Source organism: Passer montanus, unplaced genomic scaffold, assembly GCF_014805655.1.
Source record: "Passer montanus isolate IOZ18808 unplaced genomic scaffold, ASM1480565v1 scaffold11, whole genome shotgun sequence".
Taxonomy (NCBI): Eukaryota; Metazoa; Chordata; class Aves; order Passeriformes; family Passeridae; genus Passer; species Passer montanus.
The window spans coordinates 10,805,634-10,825,307 of record NW_024357613.1 but is presented as its reverse complement, the minus strand read 5'-3'; the positions used below and the strand labels follow the sequence as shown (position 1 = coordinate 10,825,307).

At 38.4% G+C, this 19,674-nt stretch overlaps 1 protein-coding gene across 1 annotated transcript in view; it reads right to left on the bottom strand.

Annotated features, from left to right (window-relative positions):
* The window catches only part of MDN1 (midasin AAA ATPase 1), a 92,827-nt gene that overhangs the window by 32,248 nt on the left and 40,905 nt on the right, over positions 1–19,674 (bottom strand). Inside the window, exons 37-62 of the mRNA XM_039727789.1 lie at positions 19,210–19,332; positions 18,122–18,319; positions 17,922–18,029; positions 17,166–17,354; positions 16,301–16,390; positions 15,949–16,209; positions 15,537–15,807; positions 14,913–15,072; positions 14,471–14,587; positions 13,132–13,340; positions 12,444–12,589; positions 11,766–11,968; positions 9,870–10,090; positions 8,803–8,916; positions 7,879–8,011; positions 7,100–7,209; positions 6,114–6,247; positions 5,347–5,507; positions 4,888–5,008; positions 3,578–3,788; positions 3,205–3,436; positions 2,226–2,352; positions 1,176–1,346; positions 820–1,034; positions 339–720; positions 47–156 (exon numbers count right to left, since the gene is read on the bottom strand). Of these exons, the coding sequence (XP_039583723.1) occupies positions 47–156; positions 339–720; positions 820–1,034; positions 1,176–1,346; positions 2,226–2,352; positions 3,205–3,436; positions 3,578–3,788; positions 4,888–5,008; positions 5,347–5,507; positions 6,114–6,247; positions 7,100–7,209; positions 7,879–8,011; positions 8,803–8,916; positions 9,870–10,090; positions 11,766–11,968; positions 12,444–12,589; positions 13,132–13,340; positions 14,471–14,587; positions 14,913–15,072; positions 15,537–15,807; positions 15,949–16,209; positions 16,301–16,390; positions 17,166–17,354; positions 17,922–18,029; positions 18,122–18,319; positions 19,210–19,332 (4,517 nt within the window). The remainder of the gene's footprint in view (positions 1–46; positions 157–338; positions 721–819; positions 1,035–1,175; positions 1,347–2,225; positions 2,353–3,204; positions 3,437–3,577; positions 3,789–4,887; positions 5,009–5,346; positions 5,508–6,113; positions 6,248–7,099; positions 7,210–7,878; positions 8,012–8,802; positions 8,917–9,869; positions 10,091–11,765; positions 11,969–12,443; positions 12,590–13,131; positions 13,341–14,470; positions 14,588–14,912; positions 15,073–15,536; positions 15,808–15,948; positions 16,210–16,300; positions 16,391–17,165; positions 17,355–17,921; positions 18,030–18,121; positions 18,320–19,209; positions 19,333–19,674) is intronic.

The following is a 19,674-nucleotide window of genomic DNA, read 5'->3' as shown; positions in this document are numbered from 1 at the left end:
TGACATGTCCACTCTAAAAGAGATGGGTTTAGTGCCTGGGTGTTACCTGATATGGGGATGAATATAGTTGCTGACTGTTTCATCTTCAATACTTTTTCCTGTATGCAGCTGGGATGAAAAATCATGCGTTTTCCATTCACACTCCAGCTGGTATAACTAAAAAGGAAAGAATAAACCATTCACAGCAGTTCTTATTTTAGTAACCAAGGAGATACATCAACTTCTTGAACATTAGAAGAAGTTCTAACTGTATAGTTTAAAAATCATGACCAAGCCAAACTCCTCTGCATTGATTTTATATATAATAAAGGTAAAAGCCAACTTGGCTTCATACTCACCTCTTCTTTTGAGTACTTGAGCTTGTATTCTCTTTTAACAGCTGGATCAAACCTGGTCTGTGGAATCCACATCTGGATCTGCACCAAGCCAATGCTCACCCAGAAGCTTCCTCGCCAAGCTGTCTCTGGTAGCTCCTGAAGCCCTTCCCCATAGAACTGATGCAAGCAAGTGAGCAGAAGGCACAGGACTTCTTTAGGAAGTAATTCCTGATCAGTGATGTTTTCAAGTATCTTGAGAAGGTACTCATAGGCAACAGGATCCTTGAGGTAGAGCTTCTCACAGCACTCCAAAAATTCTTCTTGAAGATCCACTGGAATCAGATCTACCAGGGCAGAGAGCAGCCTGCCTAGCATTATTCCCTGCAGTCTAGCATCTGTGTGTCTGGAGAAAAAGGAATGAGAAAACGTTTACACACAGTAAGCAACCTTCTGTAACATGCTTGATTCAAATAACATGTATGTGGAAGAGAGGTCTTAATACCTAAAATCTGCTATTGAAGAGACAGCCAGGTTGGTCCACAGCACTGTGCTGACTCTGTGAAGCTGCTGTGCTCTCTCCATCCATTCTCCCAGTGTTACATGGGATGATGACAAGACAGGAAGCCCACTCACATCCCACTGGCTTGTCTTGCTGCTGCTAGTTAGAATTTCAAAGAAGCACTTTGAGAAAACAGCTCGGGTCAAAATGCCTGGGCCCTAAATCAAGAGAATAAGAGTTAGATCATTCGGATGCAACTTGCTCTGACTGTGCTAGAACTTAAAATATTGCTTTAGAAAACTTGAATTAGTCAACAAGAACATTCAGCCTAGAATTTGATTAGGTCAGAAGAGACAAACCTTCATAGAATGGGTCACAGGGGATTTAGAGAAGTTCTTTTCCTCTGTTGCAGGCAGTGGCCTCCAAGTCAACCAGTAATCTGGATCTGTGGTGAAAGTACTGCTCCAAAAGGATGCTAACACAGCATTAACTAGCTGAGATGACAGAAGAGACATTTCTTCAGGGGATATCTAAGGAGAAACAAAGACCTAGAGGTGAGAATAATGTACAGGGAGCAAAAGAGAATTAAGCACACACACGTACAAAGGAAGTATGATTGTGTTTTTCAGGAGGGATAGCACAAGATACTCTCCAAGATCCTTTCAAATTCACATAGCATTTGCTTGCATCTCCTCAATGAAGAGTAAACTTCCTGAGGTCAGCACTGTCTCCTGTCTGTGAAATATGCAGCATGTTTACAGAGCAAGTTGTTAGAATACAGCCTGTAGTCCATGACTGTACAAGCTTTTGTTACAACACACAAGGGTGCAGAGGCATGAAACAGGTAAAGCCATCCAATACTCTGCTCTGAAGCATTTAAGGTGAACTTGTGTTTTACTGTGCTCTGTGGGAACACAACCACTGTATCATAAATATTAAGCAGAGTTATTAAATCTTCTACAGAAAATGTATCAAGTACTTTATCAGTCTGTTTGATCTGCAACAGAACTAAAAAAAATTAGAGGCATGGGAACAGAGGAAAGCATTTTTCAGCACAAAATTACTTTGAATACATAGATACAACCAGGCTGGCACCTGCTATCCAAACAATTTCCCATTAGATGGATGTACAGAACAATACTACCAAACAAAATTGTACAAAACTATTCTGTTTAAGACTTTGTTGTATTTTGTCTTTCAACACTGTGTTTTAATTGCATTTTCTCAAGGCTCACAGTTAATAACCTCTCTTGTTAAAAGAAGGAACAGCTGTTGTCATGCCGAGGTAGAAAAACTGCATGTCAAAAATCTTAGTGGTATATATATTTTGAAGAACTTTTGAAAACTTCAGGGAGATTATTTAAACTAAAGATCTGATTTAATTAAATTAAAATAAAACTTGTTCTTACTTCATTAAGGTGCAACAAATGCCACAGTCCAGAGAGCTGGTGACAAGCAGCTGGTGTCAACTTCAGAGAAAAAGCTATGAACTGAGCTAGATCTGAGCAGATGCTTAAGTCTTCACTGCAGTTCTTTCTGTAGCAGGTAAAAAACAATATAGCCTAAGCAGGGCACATGAAATAAATCACCTGGATGTTGGAATACCAACCATCAGAGTTCCAACACTTGGATAGTAAACAAACTAAGAATGGCAAGCAAAGTCACCAAAAGGTTAAAATGACAGCATTTCAAATGTTGGGGAAGAACAAGCACTCAAATAATACCCAAAACACTTGAATCCTTCAAAGCTAACAAAATCTAAACACTAATCTAAAAATAAAAGGGGGAAAAGTGTAATGTCTTGTAGCCAGAAGCTCCATGTTGAGCAAAACATACAAAATATTTGGGGACAAACCATTTTCTAGGTTTACAGCTTTTGTGAAAAGTCAGAACTTTGCTGAATTTAAGAGTGGACCAGTGATTCTACGAGTCTCATTACACAAAAAATTACTTTCACTGAAATCCATAAATGAATAGCTTTCCTTTAAGGAATGGTAAACCAGACAAAAATAAATACACTTGGTCCTTTAAAACAACACTAACACTTCTTAAATTAATAATGTTAATTTAAACTGTGATTCAATATGTGTACAGTTTACACAAAAGGAAGCATGCATGGCAGTCTCCTCCCTTCATCTCCAGGTCTAATTCAGTTTTCCTGCAGAAGCCCCCAGCAATACAGCATAAACATCTTCTCTTGATTCCTGATAGACATATATTTGTGTGCTGCATAAACATATATGCACATACACACAGGTGTATATAAATCACAAATACATACATACAGGTTTACATGCAGATGTAAAGCACCAAAGTTACAGCTTCTAGCTAGAGATTTGGAATATCATGAAAGGAATATAGGAGTTCTTTCTCCACACTTCTTCTCACCTTCTTGCACAAGCTTTGGCCACATAATCTGCTGTTAGTTTGTACTGCCAGAGCACCCCTATGTATTCCATTGCAGGCCATAGCTGAACCTGACTGCAGAGCTGGCTTAGCAGGGCAGGGTCTAACTGGTTGCAGATGGTGTCTTCAGGAAGCCTTTCTTCTGAATAACTGTATGTGACTCCTTCTGCTTTCAGCTGTGAATGTACAGCTTTCAAAAATATCTGTAGCTGACCTGTTTGACAAAATAAAAGAGGCACATAAATGTATGTACTACGTTTCTTATCAGTGAACATTTAACATCCTTTCCATCCATGTACGAAAGAATGGAGATGGCAGAAATCAGACTGCTGGGCTCTTCACAAGTGTCACCTACCCAGACTAACATCTTCTAAATGATTTGCTCTTATTATCAAGCCATCAGCTTGCAGCAATGCCTTCTTCATCTTCGTTCCTGTGACAGCAATTTTCACACAGCACATTTTCTCCTGCCATCTACTTTCTCCACAGGCCAATTTTAGCTCCAAGATGTTCAGTGGTTTGCTGAGAGCTTTTAACTGAGAAAAACATTCCATGCCCAGTTTATCCTGGAAACACAAAAAGGACAATTTGTTTCAGCAGTGCTAACAAAACCACAGACAAGATTTGTGACTGCAGACAAAACTAAGATTCCAAATTCACATGTACACAACTGAAGTACAAGTATATATAACCAGCCTGAAACAACAGCCTAAAAATAATCTTTTAGTAGCTTGACTCAATACAGCAGGAAGACAGAAACTGAAACAGGTGGCTACAATTCCTCCTTGTCAAGTTAGGGTTTTTCCCTTCATCATGCAGAAAAATAGTACTTCAACTGGGCAACTTATCTAAATCAAGGGCAATAAATACACATAATAATAAAAAAATACCAGGAGCTACTGTCACTTTCAAGAAATTACAGTTTACACCTACAATTTAAATACATTTGGAGGCTTAGATATATTAGATACATTTGGATGTCTAAATACATTTGGATCTTTCCAAAATCTTAGTAAGCACTGAATGTTCTTTAGAGTCTCAAAGTAACTACGTGCATTTTTTGATAGCTGAGTATCCTTGAGAGAGATCATAAAAACCTAGGTCTAAGCACTAGTGACCAACACAACTGCACATGACTACTTGTACATGCATTTTAAACAGGGACTAGTATTCTTTAGAAAATTTACTAAATTTTTTCTTTTTAATTAATTACAACAAATTCTGAAATGTATTAACTCTAAAACTGTCAAATTTAAGAGGCCTTGTTTTGGGAAGTCATAAGGCAGCCCCATCCTGTGCTGTATAAAAGGAAGTGCACAGGCTGTTCTAAGTACACCTATGTTCACTGAATAAGCAAGTGGCATATTGATATTCACAAGCCTCCAACACACAGCAAGTAGTAATATTTTTATTCTCAGGTATCTCTATTAAGTAAATATTTTCTATACATAGCATAATTAATAGTAGAAATGATATAGCTGGATAACTGACATATTTCTCAAAAGATATGTACATTACCACGTGCTGAAATTTTCTTTTTAATCAATCTTAAAAATAGACAAGAATTGTGTTTTCTCTGTCCTGAAAAGCAAGTGCTGTAAATATATTAAAGCCTATCTGGACACTGCTGGAAATTCAAATCCTTTGCAAACATAATATTGATACCTTAAACGGAAGGGGTCTTCCTAGAGACTTCTGTAGTATCTTCATATTGGCTGAAATACCAGCAGGATTGACCAAGCAGCTCTGAATCTGCTGTGAAACGGATTGAATTTCCCTGGAAATCCTTGTAGAGGAAAAAAATTAAAAAGGAGAGGGACAGATGGGAGAAAAGAAGCCCACAGTTAACAGAAGTTTGAGGAACAAGGCAAAAGGATGCATAAAGAAGTTTTTCTCTCATCCTTTCATTAAATGGGTAAAAATTCTAGATGATCATTTGAGCAAGCAGAAGCACAGTGCTAGGAAACACAGATTTTAAAAATGAATGATGTTGTTATTTGCATCACTAATGGAACACAGCTTGGGACACTAACAAAACTTAGCAGCTAGAACACTACAGAAAAGAGTAATTTATACAGCTATTTAACAGAAACAAATCAAAAGCCACCAAACAAAGCCACTCACTTGTTCTGGTCTGATCCAATAAGCATCTGAGGAATTCTGTCAATTAGGTGTTTCATAACCCAGTGCCAGTGCAGAGCCAGGAGTGACAACCCTGGAGGATCCACTGTGACCAAGTCAGAGACAGCCCAGAACCGGTCCCGCCACAGCGAGCAGTACAACACCTAGAACCAGCCAAGGAGGTTACACAGCTAGCCCTGCCCCAGGTTACACAACACTGCTTACTTCAAGCAGGAGAAAAAGCAAAACCACCATCACTTGTGTTAACTTCAGAGTCCCACAGTGTTTTGTACTTAGTGCTACACAACCAGGACTCAACCACAGGTTCTCTAAAAGTACCACACCAGCAAGTGGAACTACAGCAGCCAAAACAAACCAATCCCTGCACCAAGTCTACAATGTCAAGATTTCAGCAAAATTATATTCATGGTCTGAAAGGGGAAAGGGAGAAGTGAACCACCTCTGTGGCCTGCATGTCAGATGTCCGGGTTCAGACATTGTTATCAGAGATAGAAATGGATACTCTGTTTATCATCAGTGGAGACAAACAGGCACTCCTACAGCACAATTCATGCCATCCTAAACAAGTATTAGAGGGCACAAACACAGCCACCGAAACAAACATGATCGTTTGCCTATTGTTAGGCATATTCTGAATACAAACAGAAGCATTGCACTTTATTTCACGGCCCCTGAAACTAAAAATAGTTTTCTGCACGCAGTCCAATTTCACTTAATTTCCATAAATGTACTGTGAAAAGTCTACTCACATCGTGCGTGTCATCGTCACTTAAGGCCACCTGAGTAGACTTCACCCAGTGAAGTGCAAATGCATCCCAAAGTTCAAAGAAAGCAGCAAGGTTGACCACAACTGCATGAGGAAGACAGTTGTAACTTCCTGGATCTGAAGTTTGGGGAAGAGGAAAAGAAAGGCAGAGACTGAATATTCCAGCCACATCACATGACACATATGGGTCAACTTCTGATCACTAGAACCTCTCTGTGTTTGAGGAAAAAGCCACAACCTGAAAAGATCCAAGAAATTAAGCAATAAAAGTAGCCCTTCATTATTTTCACAATTCTCTGTTACCTCTATGCATTTTATACATTTATATATTAAAAAATCCATAATGAGACCTTGATCAATTGCTTCTATGCAGCACACTAACTTCATCACTAAATTTTACACTTTGTTTTAAAAGCAAAAATTCCTACATACATAAAACAAAAACACAGCTGAAAATTTTGGTTATTCTTGTTAGCTAAAGACAGAATACTATTCCAGCTTCTCTCCACTGTTATTCTAAAGTTTGGTTAATTAAGAGAAAAATCGGATTCCTTGATCAATTGCTTCTATGCAGCACACTAACTTCATCACTAAATTTTACCCTTTGTTTTAGTAAAACTTCCCACTTACATAAAACAAAAACACAGTTGAAGAATTTGGTTATTCTCATTAGCTAAAAACAGAATGCTATTCCAATTTCTCTCCACTGTTATCCTAAAGTTTAGTTAATTAAGAGAAAAATCATATTCACTGATTACCTCATAGAGGCAGGACACAAACAGTGTAGCCTAAGGTATATCTAATTTAAGAATAATGTGTTAGATATCACACTAGTCCTCATTTGACTGCTTTACATTCACTTATTCTCTCTTTGCACACCATGTTTGAAGTACACATTTCATAACAATGCAAATGAACCATATTTCAAATTGACTACAGAACCAAAAGGAACAGCAAAAATCAACCCACTTTTGTGGAAATCTAGAGACATTCTTAAGACACTGTTTCTTGGCTTCTTGCTGGCCATCAAACTCTTCTCAATGTAACTTCTTTTTTCTCGGTCAAGAAATAACACTGCCCTGAAGTAAAAACAAAGTTGTTATCAATCCAGTACTGGTTTAAACTTTGGCCTTATAAGAATGGTGAACTACAACATGGCATTTAAACTGCAAAGTGACATAATATATTCAGTGTATAATGGAAGAAGTACGAGGTCCAACACAACTGATTGCTTGAATATGGTTTCTGTAGAAGCAAGTTTCACAAGGAGCAGATTCCTGACTTCACCAGGAAAGAAAAAGCAGTGACCTACTAAACAGATGCAATACATGGTTTGTAGGATATGTGAGCAGGTGTTATACCTTAACTTCAAAATCTGTGTACTTTTTAATCTTATTAGGAAAAATAGTCAAAATCCAAAAGCAGGACAACTATTTAAGTTTTGTCAGAGATCTCACACTGCTGCTTCTGCCTCTTTAATGCTTTATCCCACAGTTCTGATTTATCTTTGAAGTACTGTATGCAGCCTGTATGGAATGCTGGCAGCTCTGCTCCTATAGGTTTTTAGTATGCATCCGCAGAAAACAGAAGCAAAGAATTTAAACACCTGTACAAAAACCTCTGCCTTTTTAATATTTTAGACCACACCTATCAAAACCTAAAATCACACTTGGCAGACATCTCAAGTGTTTACTCAGCACTAGTTACAGGCACTGGGCACTCTTCACAAGGGTTTTTTTGTAACCCACCGATTTGCTGCAGACTTCAAAAGCATAAGGAGCTGGTCTGTGTGCTCCATTTCTGTATCAAAGTTCATTGAATTTCTAATGATCTCCAAAAACTGCATATTCCATCTTGGGTCCAGAGGCATCACATGTTCATCTGGAAAGGCAGACAAGACATGACAGCAGTGAAACATTACTCAGTTCTCTTCTTGTCCCCCTGCCTATACAAGAACATGAGGGAAAGAAAGAAGCAACTTAGGAGGAAGGCAGCCAAACTCTCCCAACTTCAGACAGCCAAACAGAAAAGCATTAAAGCTGACTGCAGGTTCTGTAAAACAGAACACTGACAATAAATTAAACAGGGCTTAGTACACTCAAACAGAGCTTAGAAACTCAAGTGTGGCTTACAGTCCAGGCAAGACACCCAGGACCATCCATAGAAGGCCCAGTGTCACTGTGTGCAGCTTTCATGCATCTAACAAGCTTGGAAAAGAAGCCACAGGTTTGAGCTCCCCACAAAACACCAAGGGAAAATTACAGGCCAAGCCATGGGTTTCAGATGGACTAATAAAAATCCTGAGGAAAAAATATAACTATCAAGTCAGAAAGGCAGTGAATATTTGAGTCACTCTTCAGAACATCACTCTGAGCTGCAGGAAGACATCTGAGTCCATACACAGCCAGGACTCATGGGAAGAGCTCTCATCTCTAACTTGAATAGTATAAATGCATTTAATTGCTATATTTGCTGTTCTAGACAGCAAGAATGTTTGTATTTGTTGTAATTTCTTTTTTGTTTTCTTTGTTGTACTTTATTTTATGACAAAGGCAACATATATTCAGAATTTAGCCTTTGTTTTGCTACATACATTTCCTAAGAAGGGTTGCAGTGTGTTCAGAGAACAAATAAAGAAAGCAACGTCTTACATCCATCTTTTTCAGGTGTACCTGTCATAGTTGGCTGCAGCAACTTGATCATGTTACTGACTCCAGATGAGAGGGGACTGGCATAAAAACAACCAAGGGCTACAGCACCTGCTTCCAGCTGAATCCTCACTGAATCTGCAGGTGAAGAGGGGAGAACATGGGTATAAAAGTGTTTAGTACAAATCAAGAAAAATAACTTCAACTGAGCCAGCACAAACAGACTGAATCAAATCTGTGCATCCACTTTGGATATGCTGATTGGTCATATTTTGTATTGTCTCCAAAAGGTCTTAAAAGCACCAGAATGTCACAGCTGGTTTGTGAAAATCCATGAATTTATACCTTCAAATCTTCCTCTCAATAATTGGGGGGGTGGGGAGTGTGTGTGTGTATTTTCTTTACAATAAGAAAAAAAAAGAGCACACTTTTAATTATTTTTTTTACATATTTTCTACTTTACAGACCTACCTGCCCGAAACAATGGCAAAATAAAGAGGAAGCAATTAATGTAAGGACAGCATATTTGAGATTTCAGACCATAAAAAAGAGCTAAATGTGTGAATTATTAGGACTAACGGTTGCCTAAATGCTCCATGAGTTTAATGAGTTTAATTCTGTAATTAAGTGAATAGCTCATCCCAGCTATTATCTTGAATGTTCAAAAAACACTGCTTCAGGAAATCTCAGTTCTGCAATTCCTTGGCTTTTTAAGCGTTTGTATTTTAACACCAGATACACAGAAGGCATTTGACTGCTTTCACTATTACTGAAAAAAAATAGTGAAAAGGCATATTTGCTTACACAGATGAAAACCGGATCCAAAAATAACTAATTCAGAAGTGGCACAAGTTACACACATGGCTGAGCAATAAAGAATAATGTTTAGCCCAAATCTCCTTATTTCCCTAACATACACAACCTGTTTCTGTCTCTCCCTGGAGCCTCCATGCCCTTGAATTAGTGTGGACTGTTGAGACTCTTTATAACTTATAATTTGGAATGGCCTGGATATTTCCATAGAAGACTTACAATTTGAGAAAACATAACAACCCAGCCCTTAGACAAAACAAAGTTAAGTGATTACATACCAAGCACCTGTGGCAGATTTTTGGCTAAGGAGTTAAGCCATTTAACCCTTAATTTCCAGTCTTGATTGGTTGCCTTTTCTATGAACAGTTTCACTGAAGCCTGGAGAACTTCCATTTCATCCATCCAGTTTGCATCTATCTCAACAGCACTGAACTTGAGACTCTCAGGATTAGTGGACTGCAAAAACTTCTTAAGATCTTGCAGAGTCACTGGTAATGTCCTGAAACACAAAGAAGTCCAGCAATCAAGGGTTCAAACTGGCAGATCCAGGAAAAAATATATTTTGCAAGTCAAGCTACGCAACCATCTTTAGGCATCAGTGCAGCAATGCAATGATCTTTCCTCCATTATTTAGCTTTAAAACCAGTTTCCAATTTCAAATTAGTTGGCAGTGTCTACTATTAGTGTGAAAACCCAGGGCATCTGGAATATTTCTGTCTGCTCTGGGGTGTTCTGACCCCAAGGGAAGCACTGGCTTTGACCCTCATTCATGGAGAAAGTTTCCTAAACTTCAAGATAGACTGGAATCCATGAAAGTGTGAAACAGATTATAGAAAGTAGTGTATGTGTATCATTTGCTGAGAAATTTAGGTTTTGGAAGCAAGATGGAGGGCACAGGGTGTTGTCCTGGGTTTCTTCTTCATGTTTCTTCTTCCTCCTTCTTCATGGGTTTGGGTGATGTTTTGTAATTGGACAGAAAAGTCCACATTGCGGGCTACTTGGGATCAGTCATTGGGTTAAAAGGAAAAATGATCTAGGTGTCAGCTCTTAATTGGATAGTTTAGTCTTAAACAAGAGACTGTTAGCCATTTTGTGCCTTGCTAATGAAAAGCTGCCAAACTCATGGTTGTGAGACTGCTTTACTGATAAGAAATAATAAACACCTGAGTCTGACCACAAAACTACTGTCTCAAGTGCCTTCACTCCAGACCCAGAGAAACTGATATATCAGGAGTGCACTGTTGCCAAAAATTCATGCACTATCTCAAGAGAATATGCACAGAATTTTACTGAGAAATTTTAATTGATTTGTGCACTGGAATGATATGCAAAGTTAAATTTAAAAATACAAAGATAGGAAAAGAAGTGTCATTGAGTAAAAAATAAACAACAAAACCAAACAAAAATAGCAAACAACACAGCATATCGCTTAGAGTTTACAATTTCAACTTTTGATCTTACTACAAACTTCCACAGCTTGTTGTTTCACTGGAAGCAACCTACAGTATCTATCTGCATACCTATAGTCCAGAGTAGGTTATTAAGCAAAGAAGGCAGGAACAAAGTTTTTGCACCAATGTTGTAAAAATTAACAGCTATATGCACAAGAAATCATTAGAAAATTCTTTCATATACCCCCTGCACAGGGGCCTCTGCTTCTTTTCAGACAGCTCTGTCTGAAGAAGGAAATTTGTGTTTTCACCTGAAGCTACTGGACCTAAAATTACTGATGAGTAATTGATTACATGAAAACCAGAAATCCAGAGAATCATTAGTATACTTTAAACTAGTTCAATGCTCAGGTTTTTTATAGCTTAGAAGGAAACCAAAGGAAGACATTTTGGGGCTCTTATTACCTACTAAACCCAGAGTTTGCATTCACATTTTCTGCTAAACAACTCTCAAAATGAGTCAAATGCACTTATTAAAGATTAAGAAGTCAAGTATTTTGAATATATATGGAAGACTTAAGAACAAAGCAGTAAATAATTGAACTTTCATTTGTAGTGGCTGCATGGAAAGGTAACAGGAACACAGAGTATGACAATCACAATCTCTACCTGCACAATTTGCTGAAGACAGGATTTTGCAATAAACAATGACATGCCATGAATAGTTCACATATACTGTTTCTCATTTACTAGACAAAACAAAAAAAACAGTTTCCTGCCTACCTGCCATTTCTGAGGTTTAGTCTATGCAGACAATACATCAGGACCTGCCCATCACTCCGGACTGTGGAAAGGAGTGAGTCCTCAGCTGCAAACAGACCCGAAGGCAGGGAGTCTGGCCACAATCCCACTGCCAGCAAGGACTCACCCCAGGTGTCAGGGGAAGCCAGAGAGGAAGCATGCCTAGTAACCAATTCTAACACAACCTACAACAAGCAACCAAAAAGCAGGTTAGAGTCACATTCAAACACACGTCAAGCACCATAGCTCAGGAAACTCTTTAATTACATGTATTTATTATGAAATTACTAGACACCAAATCTTCTACAAACACTATATAATACATACAATAAAAGTACCAAAACATTCCTACCAGAATTGAAATAACACACTGTGCAGTTTCAAACAGGAAATCAATGTGTCTACAGAAGACAGTGTGCACAGTGTGACAGGCTACAGATGCATCAGGGTGAATATCCCAAAGTCTCAGCTGAAGCTGTTATAAACCACAAGCCTCAGAGTCTAAACAGGGTATTGTTTGGTTCATCTCTCCAAGAGCACCATCTCCATCAGTCTCTCAGGCACTTGCAAAACAAAGGATCTCAAACACTAGCCTCATGAAGTTACATTTTTCGCTTATCTAGATGATCTAAGAAAAGCTTTCCAATTTAGGATTTTTACCTTTTGGTTAATCTGCAGCTGTTGTGAGCGGCCATAAACTTCCCAACAGGCTCTGTAAAAAGACTTTGCTAATCCAAAGCCTCTTTGTATTTGCTGCACAATTAATACAGCAGCCTGAAGCAAAGGTGACAAAGATGACACAGAACCTGAAAGATACACAACAATTAGAATGATACAAATGTTTAGCAACTGTCAGCCCTTTAATGTGACAAACACCACTTAATGTGTCATGATACAAAACAAATTTCTCCTATTGACCTAAAAGCTGAATGGATTCTTCCCAAGGCTGATAAGAAAACCTGACAAGACTGTAAATAACAAATGTCCAGCTCAAAATAAGACATCAGACAGCTGAGATGAATGAAACTCAGCTGCCAAGTACAACTTGTGCAAACCCTCTGTTTTGCTAATTTTCATTTTGAATACATTGGCTTCCCGATAGCAAGGGACAATGTGCCAGAGTCTGATGTCTCCTTACAAAGCACTGTAGTTACCACATTTCCAAAACTTGGGCCTACTCTCTGGGAATGCAAAAAAAACAATTCAAAAGTACCTGCCTCTAGTTTTATGTGCTTACTTATACCAGCACATAAGACAATAAAATAACCAGGGTTTAATACTAAAGACTTCATCCAGATGTATGTAATAAGCCCTTGTTGCTAAAGAATACTGAACAGACTTTTTTTACCTGCTATTGCTTCTTTGGTTTCTGAATGCACAGCCAGAAGTGCATCACAGACAGTGTCTCCAACTAAACCCAAACCATGCAGGAGTAGCTTCACATCCAGAGTGTCCAATATATTTCCATCATTCTCCCCAGGAATGTAAATTTCAATCCCACGATTCCGCATGGCTCTGGATATTTCCCCATGAACTGGATCCATAGAAAGGAAGAGCCTGTTGGATATTAGAAAAGAATAATTCAAATTGGAAGGGGGCTACTACAATCATTCCAACTGCCTTAAATTCTTAAAATGTAATTTAGGTCCTTAAGCTATCACTCTGGAACTAGCAAATCTGCTTCTCCATAAAGTAAATTCATCTTCATAAAAATGGGGACACAATATCTAGAAATCCAGAGACAGCTACTGAATTTAAATGAGAAATCCGTATGAATAGTTATACTTTGCAATTAGACACAGATATTCTGTATGACTTCCAACTCATTATTATCTGAGTTATGTCTGTTTTATCATTTGCCCACTTACAAAGAAAAGTTAGACTATGCCTCTGAGCTATAAAGATTTTTAGAAGTCTTAGCAACAGCTTCAAATAAATCTGTGCTATTTAAAAACCTAAGCATCCAACATTCAAGTAGATAATACTATCAAAAGACACCTCTTAAAAGCAAGGAGGAAAAAGTACTTCTGAGATACAATGTACTGGAAACAGGTTTCTGAAAAGTCAAGAATGTTTCCAATTCAGAGGAACCAGAGAGTATCAGTCCCAATATCCTTGTCATGAATTTGTAACAGGTAGGAATGATACAGAATCCTGTTACAGTCTCCTCCCATCTTCCCCAGAGACTACTTCAGGTCTGAGAGAACAGACTGTCTATTTGGGTGATTTGTCGGGGTTTTTTTAAGTCCTGTCACTGCAGTAAACTCAAATTTATATATGGGATGGAAAAAAAGCTGGGAAGAAAATTATTACGCCCATATACCACCTTATCTCATGACTTCACCATCCTCAATGCACACATCCTCAATTTCAGCACAGTGAAACAGGGAAGTGCTGGAGTCCTAAACTAGAAATGCAAAATCAAGGCAGAGGCACACTGCTATGAATTGTCCTGTCTAATAGTTCATGTTGCAACAAGGATATAAAGCAAAGCCTCTTAAGCCTTCTTTTATATGCCCACCATAGTGTAGTTTTCTTCCCTGCCAGAAAGTGCCACTACACTACATGGCCAACTGAACAGCATTCAAAATATCAGAAGACTGGCTCAACTGATGACATTTTTATGCTGAACCTGCTATTTGATAAAGGGGGAAAAAAAAGGAGGAACAAACAGCAGAAATAAGTACCTGAAGTTTGGATGAGGAGCTATTGTAGGAATTGTGCCGTCTATGACACCTCTCTCACTCATGGTCAGAACACCTCCTGGCTCAAGCAAAGCATTCAAGCGGTCCAGCACAGAAGGGCTGCATTCAAAACAAATTCATGTGGTCATAAAAAGGTACCAATTTGATCCCTTTCTGACCTGAAGTCAAAATGGTACCAAAAGTCAAAATTTTAAGCAAAACCCAAACAGGATTTTAACTTATAATTACTCTATAAGGTAACAGGCAAAATGTCAAATGCTAAGCTGAGAAGGAAGACACTCTTCCATAAAATCTAAGTTATTGCTTCTGTGTATTATCAAATGCAAAATATTGTGAATATTTAGTTGTGAATCACTCACTAAGAGGCAAAGTCAATCAGGGAGGTTAAAGGGATCACTGAAACAAGGCCAGTAAAATCTCTTACTTGCAGAAATTAACATTGTCCATTAAGAGCCAGTCTCCAGACTGCAGGGCCTGAACCAACATCCCATCTACCCACTCAAAAGTGCCATGGCTGTTGCAGTCAGCAGCCTGGGCCTGCTGCAGCTTGAAACGCCGGAACTCTTCTACCAGGTGAGCAAACTCTGAAAGGAAATAGATCTTACACTGAGACTTACATTAATGAAGTAGCTTCCAGCACCATTCAAGAAAAATAGCAGTTATTTTGTTAATAAATATATATGCTTCATAATTGGAACATAAGGAACATAACAGCAGAGGCTCCAGGAGACTTACATTAATGAAGTAGCTTCCAGCACCATTCAAGAAAAATAGCAGTTATTTTGTTAATAAATATATATGCTTCATAATTTTTAGGGGAACATAACAGCAGAGGCTCCAGCTCTTCAGAAGCCTCCCACAGGCAAAATCCATGTGAACAGAAAAGGTTTGCAAGCACAAAGAAATATAAAACAGATTGACACTTCACTCCCTAAACAGATTTTTTTTTGCTTAACTTCTTCCCTATTAGATGAAATTTGATGAGTATTGATGCCTTATTTTAAACAATGATTAAAAAAAAAAAAAGAAGGAAAACCAACATACATACCTGCCTTTGTGTAAGAATTTATTTTGTTGTTTAGTCGCTGGGTAAGTACAAGTATCCCCTCCAGTTTGCTCACTAATTCAGCTGTAACACTTCCACCTCCTTCCCCCAGAGATTTGGGTTTGTAATTCAGGATGAAACTGCTCCAAGCACGCAGCACGAGTTCAGCATCATCTGCACAAAGCTCTGCCAGGAGCAGACTGTCCCTTACGAGGGTGCTCACAGCACTCTCCACCTTTTCCAAGAGGCGCTGCCACGGCCTGTTGATATCAACCTGCAAACAGGCCATCAGGGAGTTAGCTCATGCACAACACCGTGGTGCCAAGGCTCCAATTACAAATAGTAAACTCACAGCAGACTGGCCACTATTAGGTAGGAAGGAGAAATTCTGCCATATTACCAAAAGAGGATTTACCTGCTCAAATCCACCCAGGAGTTCAGTTGTATCCATTGCACTGTTCATCGCCATGATCTTCAGCCGATGGCCGGTGAGATGGGCCAGCAGCTCCACCAGACTGGTTTTGCCAACAGATGCTGGGCCCACCAGGATCACCATCCAGCTCATGTGCACACACTTCATTATAGACTCCAGAGACTGCAGTGAATGATGCAGAAGTGAGAGAATTCTGCCAGAATGAGGAATATAGTTGCCACGAGAAAGAACTGAATAACCGATCTGAAAGGGATGACACAGAGGCAAATGGAGTTTAGCTGTGCAAATTGTTTCCTTCCCTATCCCATCACAAACTCCCTTATCAACAGTTTACCTGAACATTATATGGACTGATGTGAAACTCCCTGGTTCCTGTATACACATCAGCCTCCTGGCCAAAAATGTCTCTGTACACAGAAATAACCTAGAACAGTTAAAACGGCAAAAAGAGACTTATGAGTTCAGGTTATCCACTGTTCCGAAGATTCACAAGGTTTACACCTGAAGTATCTTTTCCTCTCAGCTCCACAGCTGTATGACAGTAACTAACACTGTAAACCACAAGCTCATTTAACTCAAAGTGCAGCAAGCAATGTGAGTGTGAGCTGCCCACAGCAACCCTTTCATTAATCACAGTTTCCTGAGACTTGAAATACTGTAAGCAATGTTTTTCTAAGTAGTGGGATAGAATTTACTTCATAAATAAGTTCTTAGTAACGCAGAAAAATATAACAATGTTACAGGGAGGGGCCAGTAAACCCATGAAGAAATAGCCAGTCACATACAGCCAGTAACTTCAGTTTGACAATCTGACTTTTCAGTTTCATTCCATTTAAATGGTGTGAAATTAAACAAAAGCATAGGATTTCTAAGCAAGAGAGGGATAAGTAGGTAGCAAATATTATTATTTAATACAGAATCACAGAAGAGTATGATATGTTTTAATTTAAGTCCTTTGTTATTCTACTTGCCTTCATTTACATCAGGTGTCTGCTTTTATACAAAGTGATATTTCAAATGGCAAGGGGAGCAGGTATCTACAGCCAACCACAAAACTCCAAACAAACCTATTTTTAATTTTTAAGAGATAAGTATCTATGAATGAATTGCAAGGAATCTTTGAAGTGGAGATCTATACTTGGATTTCTATAAATATGTCCTGACCATCTGAAGAGAAAGGAAGAAGAAAAATGGTTCACCTTTTCTTTGTCTTCTCTGGTTCTCATTCTCTCTCCATATACCAAAAACACATGCTGGCCTGGATCATAACATCCTGGTGACTGGTCAACAAGCATAAGCTGGCACCAGCGAAAAAGGTCACGTAAGTTGAACTCCCAGGGTCCTCCTTTCTGTCCCCACTTTTTTTCAGCCATTACTTCTTTTTCAATCTGAAAAAAAAGGGTAGTAATTAAAAAAAAAATCTTTTATTCCATCCATAAGCTGGTCTTCAAACATTTTTTTTTTAATGTCGGTTGAACTTCTGCATTTGGCACTGCTTACAAGACAAAGGCAACTGAAAGAGCAGGCTGAATTTACTTTGCTGAAGATATGTTAGGAACTAAAGCTTGATTTAGTTTGTCTCTACTGTTTCTCTTAACAGTCAGCTCAATTTTGCAGTTTACTCTTGCATTCTTATAAATGAATATGCAGTAAGATGCTGACACAAGAGATTTTATCTAAGGTCACAGACTACTACTTTCTCCTGTGTATGTATGTTTCCTCTTCTATGAAAAACAGTACCTTGTCAAATGTCAACAAAGCATCTGATTGACATAGTACAAGAATTCAGGTTTAGTGGTGTTCTTTATTTCCTCTGCATATATTTCCATCCCTCTTTTTTTACCCACACACTTCTCTATAAAAATGCTTGGAAATAAAACATTATACTCTAATTTTTTTTCTAATCTTACTTCATTCTTCCTACTTCTACAGAAAATAAATTAAAATATGTTTACCTTGTTATTGAAAGCAACCATTTTAGCAATAATAGTTTTATCAATAGCAGGAAACAATGTATTCCCAATAAACTTCATATCTTCTGCTGACAGTGGATCAACATACACCTGTAAAAATCAAGAGAATTCAAGAGTGTTTACGAAGTCAGCAACCTGTAAGAAAGGATCATTATGTACTTGAAATCAAACAAATAACTTGCCTGTGTAAATCTATTAAGAAAGGACTTGGGGAGACCCTTCCTTCCACCTCCTTGTCTGTACGGATTCTGGCATCCAAAAATCTTAGTTGTCTTGTGCTGTACATGAAAATTCATTCCCAATTCTGGAACGTAAATCTCAGCTCTGTGGTCAAAGCACGCATTAAGCCCCTCTAACACAGACTGAGAAGCCAGATTCAACTGAGGAAGGAAAGAAAGATACCATGTTAATGCTCCACAAAACATTTTTGCATAATCTCTAGTCTAATAGTCTGGGATATATAGAAGGTAAAATTCCATTTCAATGCTGTTCTTGAACTAACACAAGTTATTACCACCGGCTAGACTGTTACTATAGTGGAGCAACTAACACTTCCTTATGTTCACTTGTTATTTGTACTTTGTTTTTTCACTGTGATAACAAAACAATTCTCCACTGCAAAAACTGCATTTTCAAGACTTTTCCTGAATTTACGTTCATATATTTCTGGCACTCAGAGCATTTTGTTTGTTTAAATTAAGGCAGTCTGAGCTATCTAATTCTAGTGGTTGTTTGAAGTGGCATTCTTCTCAACGGGGGCAAAAGCGAGGTATGCAAGGGGCTAAGGAACTGAATATTCTGCACTCTGCAGTAATTAGAATGCATATTGCCAAGAAGGCAGATGTGTGCACACATGCTTGAAAGCACTTGCTACGTGATACATGAACAAACCTGCAGTGGCAGGAAAGCTTATACTGGCAAGATGGAACTCTTCTCCATCTCAATTAAATCAGTAACCAATGCAGTATATATTAGTCCCCAGAAAAACACCTTCTAATTCAGTGAAATTGTATCCGTAAAGAATATTTGTACCGAAACTTCTGTTGATACTCTTCCCTAAAAACTTTCAAATGTAAATCAAACTCATCCTTGGTTTTCTGCAATAATTTAAGCTGGGATTCAATCCTTGTTCTCTTGTCTCAAGGAAGTCTAGACATCACCTGCCTCCAAGAAGGGAGGTCATCAGCACTCAAAGGTATTCCACAAGCCAAATCACCAAATTTGCTCTTCTAGAACATTCCATTTTATTTGCCCCCAAACCTGAATTTACCTCATCTAAGACAATCCAGTGTCCAGCCTTTAATGCTGCCAACAGTGGCCCATCACGCCAGGCAAATTCTCCTCCCTTCCCACCTTCAACAGGCAAATCTGTTCCAAATAAGTCTGTCACATCCTTCGGGAGTAAAGAACAGAATGGGGGAGTTGAGGAATTAAAAAATTTAACAGACATTCATAAACAGCATTTGTTAACTTTACTTAACATTTTCTCCCTTTCTTTTAATACCTACACTTGTAGGTGTAATTAAAAATTTTCAGCAATTGCAAAATGCTGAAAGCTTTTCCATTATAGGACTCCAGTGACCAGGTGTAATTAAAAATTTTCAGCAATTGCAAAATGCTGAAAGCTTTTCCATTATAGGACTCCAGTGACCAGGTGTAATTAAAAATTTTCAGCAATTGCAAAATGCTGAAAGCTTTTCCATTATAGGACTCCAGTGACCAGGTGTAATATTTA